Here is a 14,232-nt window from a genome sequence, read left to right as displayed (position 1 = left end):
AAACTTAATAAAGTTATAATTAATTATATAATAAGCTTAATTAACTTATAAGCTATTATATATAAGTATTATAATAATAGCTTTAATAAATATTAGTAATTATAATTAATAATTAAGTTAAAGAATATATTTATATTTTAAGCCTGTTTTTTAGCCAAGATAAAGGAAAAAGGTTAATATAGCTATTAAGAGGTAATAGACTTATTAAACTTATAAATAGTACTTATACTCTTTAGTTAAAGTAATAATAATATTACTTAAAGTAAATAAACTTTGATTAATATTAACTTTTATAATTTTAGCTTATTATAATAGCTTTACTATTTAAGCTTTTATTTATAAAGTTAAAACCTTAATAGCTTTAAATAAAGCTAATAATAATTAAAAAAAAGATAATAATATAAAAGATTTTTAAAAAAAATAATAATTAATAAATATTTAAAATTAATTAAATATAATTAAAATTAATTTTTTAATAATTAATTATTTTAAAATATATAAAACTTTTTTATAATTTATTATTTTATTTTAATATTTTATTATTTATAAATTAAAAGTTTTATTTAAATATTAAATAAATTATTAATAATAATTAATAATTTTTAAGAAAAATTAAAACTTTTTTATAATTTTAAATTTTATCTAATTTATTATTATTAAATTTTTTTAATTTTATTTAAAAATTCTTTAATTTATTATTATTAAATTCTTTTTAATTTATTTTAAATTTTATTTAGTATAATAATATATTTTAAAAAGTTTATCTTAATAATATAAAAATAATTTTTTTTAATTTTATTTATAATTTAATATTTAATAATATAATTAAAGTTTTATAAATATATATTTTTTTTAATTATTATTAATTTTATTTAAAATTATTAAACTTTTAACTTTTTATATAATAATTTAAATATTATAATTTTTATAATAAATTAAAATTATAAAACTTAAAATAGATTAATGTTTATTTATTATTAAAAAAAACTTTTTATTAAATTATTAATTTAATTTTATTAAAAATAGCTATTTTTAATTATAAGTTAATTAAATTAATTAATTATATAAATTATTATATTTATTTTAATATAATTAACTTAAATTAAATTTATAATAAAGCTTATGAGCTTTTTAAATTTAAAAAATCTTTTAAAAAATATTATTTCTTTATTATAACCCTAGCAGTTATATTATATATAAATATATACCTTATAATATTTATCTAATAACTATATTACTTTAAGTCTAATACTAGACTAACTAGAGATAAACTAACTAATATTAGACTAATAGCGCTCTAGGACTGTATTATTCTAAGACTAATAATAACCTTATATTTTATTACTTTTATTTAGATTTTATCAGTATATATATATATTTATATAGTATTAGATAGAACTTAGCTTACTAGCTATTAATATAACTTCTTTATATTAATTAAGCTTAATATATATTAAATCTACTATTAAAAGATATAATACCTTAATAAGCTTAGCACTACGCCCTACACTATTTACTAATAATAAACCCAAGTACGGCTTAGTTTAATATAATTAGACCTAACTATTATATTCTTTTTATTACGACCTTAGCAGTTACGTCACATATTACCTATAAAAATTCTCACTAATTATCACAGACTGATAACTTCTATCTCAGTCTATGACAGGAATACTAATCATATAAGGACTAAAGCCCTACTATTACAGTCCAGGACTAAAAGTTAGATATCTTAGTCCTAGAACCTTAATATACTAACTTATTACCTAAACTAGTATATAAAGATATTTATTTAATATTAGATAGGATTTAGCTTACTAGCTATTAATAAAACTTCTTTATATTAATTAAGCCTAATATATACTAAATCTACTATTAAAAGACATAACATTTTAATAACGCTTAGTTATGCCCTATATAATCTGCTAATAATAAACCCAAGCATGGCTTAGTTTAATACAGTTAGACCTAACTGTTACACTTTTAATTAAATTAAATAACTTTTTTTAGTACTTTTATAAATTTAAATTTAAATATATATAAAAAGTAGCTTTATAATATAGCTAAAAAGGTTATTATTATAAAAAAGATTTTATTATTAATATAATAACCTAGTTATAATTTAAAATTATAACAGTAAAAGGGCAATATATCTATATATAAAGTTTTAAAATAAAAGTAAGGTAATAGCAAAGTTTAAAGGTTTAAAAGAATAAAGTTAACTCTATTTATATAAGTTAGTTAATAAAAGTTAAATTAACCTAAAGTTAATAATAACTAGCTTTATTAATTAAATATATATACTTAAGTATATAACTAATTGCCTTTATATTTAAGAATAAATAAAGTAAAGTTAGTAAAAAAATAGTAATTTAAACTAGGGATACTTATATTCTTTTATTATAATAATAAAGATCTGGTCCTGTAAAACTAATTAAAAAAAGAAGATACTAGTTACATTGCCCTGAAATCCACTCATTAATAGGTGTCTAAGTAATGGGCGAACTTGGCTTTCCACTAAGGAACCCTGAAGACACCAAAAATTCCAAACTCCTCACTACAGCCTCCCGCGACTTGCGACAGTTCTCTTCACTGACAAAATAACTTGCTGGCGTCTCGATTCCCAGAAAGCCTCCGGATTCTCTGAACCATTCGTTTAATGGAAATAAGGGATGTGACTTGCCCCGTTCTTGTAGGTCCTTCTGAATGACCTCAAACCACGCCTCATGTTCTAGAGGCCTAAGGTGCATATCCATCGTTTCCAGCATGTCCCAGATTTCTTGGAGATATACTCCATCAAGCACCTTCTGGGCTTGCTTGACACATGAGCCAAATACCGGCGACAGAATCCGGTCCACGAGCGTAGATGCGACAGTATCAACCCCAGCAGCAGTGATCCAATTGCGGGCGTCATCTTGGCTATAAGATCCAGCTTGGACACATGCCTTGACCACACGCCAAAGTGTGTCGCCTGGCTGAGCATATCCATTTTCGGTTGAGCCTACGATAAATCCAGGTTTAAATGTCCACAGGCGGCTTCCCCCCAAATCATTCATCGACTGTGCATGCCTAACCATGACTTCAGACACAAATTTTGTCTGGTCATAGGCCGGCAGTTGTCCGATCTTCTCCACCAACTCTTCGTGCGTTTCATCAACGCTAGATAAATAGCCACCAGACACATAGATGGTCTGGGGAGGGTCCTGCGATTGTAGGAAACCAGCGAGAAACTCGTGTGTACTAAAAACATTGGTCTTTTGAAGGGATTCGTAAGGCTCTAGCCAGTTGACAATTGCCCCATTGTGGATGATGACGTCGAATTGTCGGGGCTGACCGTTCAGGCCAAAGATGGTATTCCATTGGCGCTCATCGAGGCCGGCTTGAGGCTGGGTCAGATCACCTAGCCAAACATGCACACGCTCTTCAAGTGAGTTGCTCCACCAAGAAAGCTCACGACAACCTTCGAAAAATCTCTGATGAGCGTGGTGATAGTCCTTCCCTCGCATCAGACAAGTAACTGTTGGTTTTAGAGGGCATTGAAGGACTTTGCGTAGAATTTCTCGGCCGAGGAATCCGTTGGGGCCAGTCAAAAACACACAATGGTCTCGAGAACTGCCAATCTTACTAAGTTCCTTTGTCCATTTCTCGATCTCGCTGTTCAACAGACTCCGTCCGTCCTTACCGTGGTCATCGGGCATGTCGGCAAGGTCCCCAACGCAAATATTTGGGTCCATGAGCTTGGATGCAGATACATCGATCTGTGCTTCCTCTTTCAAAGTCGAGGCCAGTGACATCGCGTCCATAGAATCGATACCTAGGTCCTTCAAAGCAACTTGAGGATCTTCCAAGCCTTTTGTACAGCCATTTCCCTGCTCCTGTAAAAACTGTCCAATGACACTTTTGACCTTTGTTTTGTCATTGTTCTCAGATTTTGTCTCTCCTATGGCATCGCTCGGGGAGGATGACGTATTCTGGGAATCGAAAAAGGCCGTGCCAAGCTTTCTGATTGCTTGACGGTCGATCTTGTTCGTTTGAGTCATTGGGAAGGCTGTGATAGGAATAGCCACTGAAGGCACCATAGTGTCAGGTAGAACCTCTCGAGACGAACGAATGGCATTGTGAGTCGCCGGGTCAAGGTCGCTTTCTTGCATCAGGGAAGGTTCAGAGCTCTCTTCGTGGGAGATAAAGACAACCAGTCTTGGTTTGTCTCCTCGAGGTTTGAAAGTGTCAACAAATGCATTCAGGTGATCGGGCAAAAATCGTCTCAAAGTTTCCTCAATCTCTCCAGGTTCGATTCGCTGGCCGTTAATCTTGAGCTGGCGATCTATACGACCAAAGATACGTAGACTGCCATCCTTAAGGACCAGTCCACGGTCACCGGTTAGAAAGATATTGTAGCAAGGTGACAAAGGACCTTCTTCCCTGATTAGCCAGGGGGGGTTTGACTTGAAGGCCAGTCGAGTCTTCTGCTTGTCCTCAAGGTAGCCTGTAGCAATATCTGGCCCTTGGATACATATCTCCCCTGGAACTCCTATGGGGGAAAGAATAGTCCAGTCGTCTGGATGCACTATCCAAACGCGGCCCCCGATGGGGAACCCGATGCTGGGAACGCTGAAGTCGTCATCAGGTTTGACACACTTGATGGTATCCCACACACCACCCTCAGTGGAGCCATACAAGACGTTGAACTGTAAATGAGGCGACCAAGTCTCGCAGAGCTTTGAAGAACATGGCTCCCCACCCACACTCAGACTCTGGAGGCTCGGCACTTGATCAGTTGATAACATCTTTGCTACTGTAGGTGTCAAGACAGCATGGGTGACCTCCATCGTATTGATGTTTTTGGCGATGTCGGTTAGCTTTTTGTCAGGGGCTGGAATGCACAAGCAGCCACCGGCCACAAGCGTGCTGAATATTTCGCAGATGCTCGCATCAAAACAATGCGGAGCGAACTGTAGGAACCTGCTTTCTTCATCTAGTCCTAAGACCTTCGAAACCTTCACCATGCTACTGGCAATGGCCCCATGTGTTTGAATAACACCCTTTGGTTGACCGGTAGATCCCGAGGTAAAAATGATGACGGCAGTACTAGAAGTAGTGACTTCTCCGATATCAATATCGTCTTTCTTATCACTCCCATCCAAGTCGGATGGGGTAAGTAGAGACAGTGACGTGGAGCCAAGATGTGAAGACCCGTCTGTGTCGCAGATCGCTGCTTTGCACGTTGTAGAGTCGATGATGGTCTTGAGTCTCTCAGTTGGCGTTGGTACATCTATCGGCACGCACGTACAACCAGCTTTGAGGATGGCCAGCCACGCAACAATTGCGTATTGAGACTGTTGAAACGCGTGAATAACCCTATCACCTACAGTCAAGCCATGTGATAACAAAGATTTGGCCCATCGGTCAGAAGTATTCTGAAGCTCCTGGTACGTTAAATCGCCGTCCCATGCACTGATGGCTGTTTTAGATGGAAACGTGGAGCTTGTGAGCCGAAGCAGGTCCGGGATGTTCGAGCTTGGGTCTTCTCCAGGCCCAGGAGGAAGTAGTTCTAGTTGGACGAGAGTAGGGCTACTCATAGACTGGAGCGCAGCGTCTGGCTGGGACAAGATACAGTTATATGTATGCTCGAAGATGTTGGTTATTTCTTCCAGATCTTGCAGGCCGCTTCTCCAGAAAATCTTGAGAGTGGCAGTATCTGACTCGGCCAACAAATGAACGTATGAAACATAATCCTATAATTAGTCAATGATCAGCTTGAGGCCTGTCATACTTGGACGGTTGTAAGCTTACATGGCTAGAAAAAGCAAATTTATCGTCTTCATTTCGGAACACTCCCGCATCTTGGATCATTCTGAACATGTGCCTGTCCTTGATGCTTGAGTCACTAGACCGCTTGGTTCCTGTCTCAACAGATAATAAATTGTCGGGGAATTTGTACTCGGACATCAGCTCAAGCGGTGTCGTAGCACTCTTGAGGATCATGTTATATGTTTCACATCCAGGTCGTTCCGCGAGAGCCGACGCAGTGTGACTTTCAACATCGATAGAAACATCACTTTGTCCTGTCATATGATAAAGTACAATAGACCAGGTAGTGAAGTAAACAGACTGAGGAGTGGTATCATGTGTCTTGCAGAACTGATTGAGGTTCTCCATTGTGATACAGGCTACACGATGGTGGAAGCTCATAACACAATGGTTGTCTGATGAATGAGGTCCATCAGCAGAACAAGAACAAGGTACCTCGTCCTTGGATCCAGCTGAATTTGTCATATCAGGTTTAGCGAAATGCATTGTGGGAACCGGCGAAAGTTATAATAACTTATAAACTTTAGTTTTCGAAGTAAATGTAGTGGAAATGAAACCTTGGTCTGTTATTTTGTTACCTACATGGCTTCAGGGGGAAATAGCCCCTCCTTATACATTACTGTTGATCAACGCCAGTTGGATGCCTCGACAAAACCACAAGCACGATCACAGAACTGAATCGTGATTTCTGTCACCACCTCGCACTCGCTTTTTACTGTATAATTACGTAGTGCCTCAAGTACGCCTTTTTTAGTTCATCCGGAGTCACTAGATTCCGAACTAAATTGCCTCATCATCGTGAAACAAAAACTTGGAAATTTGACACAGAAGGTTGGCCTCAATAATGAGAATCTCTTGCCAAGTCTGATGCCGTCACGTAAAAGATCAATGGTTTCAACAACGTCATAGAAATAGGAATAGTGGTGTATTGACCGATATTGCAATTGGGCAATGTTATTGCGAAATACTATGTACGCGACAAGACGATGCCTTCTGCTTCACCTGCAGAGGCGTCACATGCCGCCTCCGGTAGCATATGACGCTTCTACTGACCTTTGTTAGTTGATGAGTGTCGCTAGATTAAAGAAAGGCGTCTACTAACAGATTCTCTATCACGTTGAGCCAGATAAGATACCTTGTCCACACTCTACGCCACATGCTGGCCTCAAAATACGATTTGAGGGTGTACATGATTGTCTCAAATGTGCCGTGTCTCAGATGTGCCGTGTCTCAGACTTTTGTCACGCAACAATTTCCAACTAACACGTTAAGCCACATAAGATACTTTGTTCATGCTCTGAGCAGAATACTGGCCTCAAAATGCGATTTGAGGGTGTACATGATTGTCTCAAATGTGCCATATCTCAGACGTTTATCACGTAACGATTTCCAAATCGAGTTAATTGCTACGAACTGACCAGAAATGATTCATGACGTAGCAGCTCCAACCGCAGCTCCAACTACGTCTCTCAGTCAAGAAACAAGGAATTTCGGCAATGTTCAGATTTTGGGTTCAGTAAATTGATCAGAAGCAGGAACTTGGATGATCTGGATGATCTGCAAGATCTGAGGTTCTTCTCACACGTTAGAAATAGATAGAGGGAAATGTTATAAAATTTCGACAGCGATCTTATGTTCTTCCTGTTCTGGGAAGCCACAAACAACTGTTACCTGACACTTACAATGGACTCAAAAAGTTATCAGAGTCCTGAACTACTCTTGGACGACCTTCCAGCAGATACTCTTGGCAAAGGGCTGCCAGCGTTGACCGTGAAGTCGGGCATTGATCGTTTGCTTGAGCATGATATCCCACCCGAACGGAATCTTGGAAGGTGAGCTTGATCAAGCCCATGTCTCTCCTCCCTTTCATCTCTAAGGCTCTCACGTATACAGTTTTGTATCTACTGGTCTAAACGATATCGGGGAGAGTCTTCTTTTGGAGAATTATCAGAGAAACCTCGCTTGCCAAAACGAGTATACTGGTGTTCGAAAGTAAGTAAAGATAGGAAGTCAATAGATGATTAAGGCTCTAATTATACACAGGATACACGACCGGTGCGTTGCAATACTCGGAGCACTATGGGGATCACCGTGCAATGAGAAGCCAATTGGTTCTGCGGTGTCAGGTAGTTCTGAGGCTATTTTCCTTGGTATCCTGGCTATGAAACGAAAATGGCAGGCAGAAAACGGAGGTATTGCCTCCCCGCATGGCCCAGCCCTCAATATAATCACAGGAAGTCATGCCCATGTCGCTGTGACAAACGCGGCTAGAGCAAACGACATCGAGATTCGTACAGTGTTGGTAGGGCCAGAAAGCAATTACAGCTTCGACCCGTCCAAGATGCAGGGACTGTTGGATAGTTCTACCAGTAAGTTGACAAGATAGTTCAATAACCTTCGACTCGTTAACACACATTTAGTTGGAGTTGTCTTGGTATTGGGTAATACATATACAGGACATTTTGACCCAATTGAGAACGCTAGTATTGTTCTAGACAACTACGAACACTCATATGGTCGTAGTATTCCCATTCATGTTGATGCAGCTAGTGGTGGCTTTGTTGCGCCATTTAACGGTGGGAACTCTAGTCCATGGTAAGCAAGTCCAGTAATGATAACAACACTTAATACTAAGCGAGTTATCACTTTGTACTAAACTAACTAATATTCAAGGGACTTTGCTTTACCTCGTGTCGCTTCTATCAACGTGTCCGGACATAAGTTCGGCCTTACAGCTGCAACTTTGGGCTGGATTATATGGCGCAATCGGGGATTCCTGCCCTCGGATCTGCTCCACGAATCATCCTACCTTTCAGGACACCATGAGCTCCCAACACTTCGTTACTCTCAATCTTCAGCCAACTTGTTAATCCAATATTATCAATTGGCTCATCTAGGTCATCAAGGGTACGAAAACGTCATTCAAGATCTGTTAAAGCGATCCAGTGCTCTAGGCAAGACTTTGGAAGAAACGGGAATATTCACGTGCATCAGTGAATCTCACAGGGCCTTGGCAAACACGTTACCGGTAGTTGTCTTCCGTGTCAACTCTGTAGTACAAGACAAGCGCCCGGATGTTACTGAGCAGTGGATTAGTGATAAACTCTTTAATAAGGGCTACAGTGTTCCATGTAAGTTGATAGTCGGTCTTTCTGTTGGTTATGACTTTTAACACTAGTGATAGGTTCTAAACTTCCCATCGATGGAGAGGACATAGAGGTCTTACGAGTAGTCATGAGACCGAGCCTTAAGCCTCATGTGCTGGATTCATTTGTTGCCGAACTTCTTTCTTTGTTTAATAACAAAATGTTTAAGTCCCTATTATAGATAGCTTTTATATTATTACATTAAAGCTAAGAGCTTATATACTTAAATAAGTATATTATATTTTAGAATAATATGAGACTACCTTTAAACTTACTATATATAAGATTGTCAATAGTTTTAATATCTATATGAACTCTGCTAATCTTATATAAGCTTTACTATATAACAAGGTAATCATCCTGTCTTATACAAAACCAGAATTAATATTAACAAGGAAACCAACCCAGACACTACTGGAATCACAAAGAGGAGTTTGAGTAATTCTAACTCGCAGGTATAGAAATACGGGCGCCATGAGTTTGGTATCTCCCAAGTTGTTCCATTTTGGCTAACCAATGCCTTCACAAGTCTCTTAGTATGCTTCAGCAAGTCATTCCGATTCTCTGACTCGGCCAGTTGTCTAAGAAGAGTCTCAAAGCGGCAGCGTAGAATGGTGTTGAATGCGATATTTGCCGTTGGGAGACTGAATGCCCCTCCAAGGGATCGAGAAGCGTACAGCAGCGAAGTTGCTGGTGCTTGTGTGCTTGGCTGAACATTCTCAAGTAGCCTAATAAGGCAAACAGTAGCGAGACCTCCAAAACCAAACCCCCACACAAATATGAGGACTAATTGTGGTGCCCTGGTGAGTTCTTTGTCAGCCACGTAGGGTATTCCCAATGGCCCCACACATGCAATGACTGAAAAACCAAGCAATACATGTACAGATGTCAATCTGAATCTGGATAAGAGGCCTCCCGCGATTAATGAACCCATTGCAGCACCTCCGCTCAAAGGAACTAAGCACCAACCAACAAGTTCCATTTTCACGTGTTCTTGAAGGGAAAACAGTAGGGGTAAGTAGAACTCGGCAAAGGTAAACCCAAACTGTGAAAGAAAAGTGATAAGGCAAAGGCTTCCGATACTAGAAAACTGGCTTAGGAGTCCAAGTGGTAATACTGGCCGCTTAGTAATGAAGAGGCTGTGAAACACAAATAAAACCAAACTCATCGAGGAGACAACGAGGCAAAATACGCTCCTCATCAGGCCTGGAACTGTGTCATCGAGGTTCAGTTGATTAATGGAAACCAACAGCAGGCCTAGTCCAATACAAAGGAGCATTGCACCAACAATGTCAACATGCTCTCGGTCGCCCCCGTCTCTTGGTAATAAAGGAAGCCGTTCATTGTTGCTGAATGGCAGCTCCCCGTCAGCATGACTGCTCTTAGCGGGTTCTGGTATAACTGTCGTTCCGATGGCTAATACAACCGTAGGGAAAGTTAGCGACAGGAAGGCTGTTCTCCATGACCAGTAGTGTGCCATGAGTCCACCAAAAGTGCCGCCCATCCCATGGCCAAGACCAAAGACAATGTTGTTGATACCCTGCCAAAGGCCTCTTTCTCTCTGCGGAGTGATATCGGTTAGAATGATGGTTGGCATAATGGTCAAGATTCCGCCACCAACTCCGGAAAGGGCTCGACCGGCTACCAGAACTACTAGTGACTGTGCGATGGTACAGGCGACGTTCCCGAGGAGGAAAGCCAGACTTCCAACAAGGAAACAACTTCGTCGTGTATATATGTCTGAGAGCTGGCCACACAAGGGCTGGATCAAAGCGGTTGCAATGAGGTAACTAGCGCCTAGCCATGAAATGACAGAGGACGATTCCATTTCGACTGTAATTGTACCTGTTAATGTTGTGGCTATAGTGCTGTCTGGAAACATCGAGCATTGTCAATATCAGTCCTTTACCTCAAAGACTATAATGCGAACTTACCGAGGGCCCCGATAAGGCTTGCTAGGAAGAGAGTCCCAAGAAGCATCGGATATCGTACGCCGTTCACTAGCAGTGGTGTCTCGTTGATTGGCATAATGGAGGTTGTAATTTCACTTCTGACTAAAGGGTTGTAGAGTACTAAAGCTGATAGCGAGTGGGCAAGAGAATAGATAGTTCTAATTGTAGCGAGTATTCGGATCAAAATGCTTTTCTAATAATAGTTTCCAATGCAGAATTTGAACTATGGTGATACTTATAGTGCTAGTGGTTTGCCTGACGCCTGAACGTGTGAGGCGCGTGATGTGAGCATCAGCTGTGGGGTCTATCAACTCAATAACACTCTTATCTTGACGCCTGAATTAGGGAGTCAGTTCCCCACAGATGGAGCCACGGTATATCTGAGGTCAGTATGTGGAGTAAAAATGACATGCGAATATTCCTATGGTATAGCAGAGAGCGGTCTTGAAATCAGCGATCGTAAATGGGGGAAGCATGGCTGCGTCCAATCTCTCCACATTCAGTAAGCACCATGACACTTGGCCACGCCCTGATAAGCCTCACGTCACTACATGTGATAGCCGTTACTTTATACCCGAGCCGTGACTCTACTCAATGCAGCCATCACTTCTATACAATGCCTATTTTTGATCATACAGAGTACTACTCGATCCATCATCGTGCAGGAAACTCTGTGGGGGTTTCTACGTGACTGATGCATGTGGCTATAAGCGGGATTACAGAAATCCTCTGAGGACTCGTAGCGTTGAGGTCTGCGGTCTTTCCAAGGATTAAAACCCTAAGGTGTGTGCCTAAAGGTGCGACAGTGGTCATACACTCCCGCAAGGATGCCGACCCTGGGCAATTGTATAAACGTCATTACATTATGGTGACGATTTCCCTGGACACGGGTTCCAGTTTGTCTCATGTTCTAAATCTCGATCACCAAAAGATGTACAGAGGATGTAGCATGGTATCATATGAACATCACATACTAGTCGTCTTTGACTTCATTTCATCCACAGGCGTAACCTTGTTATCCTGGCCGGCCTAAATCGACGATAATGTCTTGCCTGAAAATGGGTGCATCATGAGAAACTATAAAGTATACACATGACTCCGAATGACTGTCCCTCTGGATTCAAGATTAAATCTTTTTGCTCTGAAGCTACTGTGCCAACAACTTTCCAGAACCAACATACTTTACTCAAGTCACTGCCTTGTCCTCTTCGCAATGTCTCAGATAACTTCGATACCATCCTTCACTGCGGGCGCTCTGCGCCACACGCACATCGCATCGAAAGAGGTTCGTGAGCGTGTATTGAAGATGGTCCAGTACAACGTCTTTTCTTTTCCCGCTGCGCTCGTTGTCGCAGACTTCCTCTCGGATTCAGGTACTGCTGCCATGACTAGCGGTCAGTGGTCTGCCATTATGCAAGGCGATGAGAGCTATGGCCGTAACGATGGGTATTATTACTTTCTGGAAGCCCTACGCGACATCTTTGAGAGGGGAGACAATAGGCTTAATACCTATCGCGAATATCTCCTGGATTTCAATGTTGATACCTATTTGGAGCGATTTCTGAAATACCAAGAAGGGGGCTTCGTCAATGGCGGTAGCGCACAATTGACCAGGCCCAATACTTTTATTGTGCCCCAAGGTCGATGTGCAGAGAGTCTGTTGTTCCACGCTACTGCGGCTGGTTTTGATCGTGGTACTGCCCATCCACCGGCCATCATTAGCAATGGCTTCTTCGACACCACCTCAGCCAATGCCAAGGCAGCAGGTTTCAGCCTCCACCCATTTTCACAGGAGGGGTGTATGGAAGCAAGACATGTGCCAGAATGGCGGTCTGAGAATTCTTTCAAGGGCAACATGAATACTTCAGCCGCTGAGCAATTTTTGTCGACCCAGAAGCAACGAGGCAATGTTGCGCTTATCGTTCTGACGGTGACCAACAATACGGCTGCGGGGCAGCCTGTTTCAATGGAAAACATTAAAGAGGTATCACGTTTGTCTCAGACATACGGTGTACCTCTTATTCTCGATGCCTGTCGCTTCGCTGAGAACGCCATGTTTATCAAGCTCTTCGAGAAGAATTATAGCCAGACTTCTATCAACGAGATCGTACGGGAAATGTTCTCTTATGCCGATGGATTCACTATATCGTTGAAGAAGGACGGTCTAGCAAATATAGGGGGAGTACTCTGTCTTCGCGATGGAGGTATGCTTACTACGAAATACCCAGACATGGGCGTCAAAATTAGAGAAGAGCAGATCACTCGATATGGCAACGATAGCTATGGTGGTATGAGCGGCCGCGATCTGATGGCCGCTACCGTGGGGCTTTATGAGGGGACCAATGAGAACTACCTGATGTCTCGCTTGGACCAGGTAAAGAGGTTTGCCGAAAAGCTCAGTGAAGCTGATCTGCCTGTCATCCTGCCACCAGGAGGTTCCGCTATCTTTCTGGACATGGATGCTTTCTTCCAAGATTGCACACGGCACTACAAAGATTTTCCAGGAGTGGGTTTCACTTTAGAGCTACTTAGCACATATGGTATACGATCGTTTGAACTTGGCCCATTCGCTTTGGAATGGGACAGGTCTGAGCACCAGGACAGCAGGGAAAATGCAACACCCAATCTTGTGCGATTCGCGGTGCCACGCAATGCATTGACAGATCAGCACCTGGACTATACCGTTTCGGCGATCAAGGAGCTTAAGGAAAGGCGACACACTATAGGGGGGGCTCGCATTACCCATGGCAAGAATCTCAGCTTGAGACATTTTCAGAGTGCTTTGGAGCCTATTCCAGTTGATTCCATGACTTGAGACACCATCAAACCTATGTTTATATCTCTCATTTTTTATTATCATTCTAAGTTGAATGTACAGGTTTATGGAATAACAGTATATTAGCATAAAAGGCTGTCAATAATGACATTATTAATTTTAAAAGTAAATGACTTCTTTAATTAATAGGTTACGTTCTATACAAGGTAAACACTGTAACCCACAAACCTGATTTCCCCATTTACTGGATAACCTCAGATATCCAACCACATCGAGCCAAAGTATAGGAAGATATCGAAACCTTGAGCTTATATTTCGCCCAAGGCCTTGATAAGTGATTCTGCTGGAGATCAGGCGCAAGCAAATCATGGGGAGCCAGTACGAATAGGCACTCGTATATCACCAAGTGTGATAATAAGACCTTCGATAATCTGACCATTGGCAAAATGACGTAGAGACATACAAGTATTACTGCGAGATAATCTATGAGTCACAGCATATTATGCGAGTTAACCTTGCTGATCGGTGGGAGCGTGCCAACTTGGCT

General features: G+C 40.6%; 4 protein-coding genes across 4 annotated transcripts; 2 read left to right on the top strand and 2 right to left on the bottom strand.

Moving 5' to 3' along the window:
• Window positions 1-2,489: 2,489 nt before the first annotated feature.
• On the bottom strand, window positions 2,490-6,297 carry FVEG_14029 (hypothetical protein; the record flags this gene model as incomplete). The annotated part of the gene is made up of 2 exons (XM_018903363.1): window positions 2,490-5,735; window positions 5,794-6,297. The coding sequence occupies 2 exons, from the start codon at window positions 6,295-6,297 to the stop codon at window positions 2,490-2,492; spliced, it is 3,750 nt and encodes a 1,249-aa protein (XP_018762477.1).
• A 1,197-nt stretch (window positions 6,298-7,494) lies between these two features.
• FVEG_14028 (hypothetical protein) lies at window positions 7,495-9,138 on the top strand (the record flags this gene model as incomplete). Its single annotated transcript, XM_018903362.1, has 6 exons — window positions 7,495-7,643; window positions 7,705-7,803; window positions 7,855-8,180; window positions 8,232-8,406; window positions 8,485-8,942; window positions 8,996-9,138. 6 exons carry the CDS (start codon window positions 7,495-7,497, stop codon window positions 9,136-9,138), a joined length of 1,350 nt encoding a protein of 449 aa, XP_018762476.1.
• A 943-nt stretch (window positions 9,139-10,081) lies between these two features.
• Window positions 10,082-10,985, bottom strand: FVEG_17703 (hypothetical protein; the record flags this gene model as incomplete). The annotated part of the gene is made up of 3 exons (XM_018906931.1): window positions 10,082-10,096; window positions 10,150-10,802; window positions 10,892-10,985. The coding sequence occupies 3 exons, from the start codon at window positions 10,983-10,985 to the stop codon at window positions 10,082-10,084; spliced, it is 762 nt and encodes a 253-aa protein (XP_018762475.1).
• A 1,137-nt stretch (window positions 10,986-12,122) lies between these two features.
• FVEG_14027 (hypothetical protein) lies at window positions 12,123-13,724 on the top strand (the record flags this gene model as incomplete). Its single annotated transcript, XM_018903361.1, has 1 exon — window positions 12,123-13,724. One exon carries the CDS (start codon window positions 12,123-12,125, stop codon window positions 13,722-13,724), a length of 1,602 nt encoding a protein of 533 aa, XP_018762474.1.
• Between the last annotated feature and the right edge of the window lie 508 nt (window positions 13,725-14,232).

This window comes from Fusarium verticillioides, genomic scaffold (genome assembly GCF_000149555.1).
Source record: "Fusarium verticillioides 7600 supercont3.26 genomic scaffold, whole genome shotgun sequence".
NCBI classification, from domain to species: Eukaryota; Fungi; Ascomycota; class Sordariomycetes; order Hypocreales; family Nectriaceae; genus Fusarium; species Fusarium verticillioides.
The sequence above is the reverse complement of the archived record's forward strand: the minus strand, read 5'-3'. Positions and strand labels throughout refer to the sequence as shown.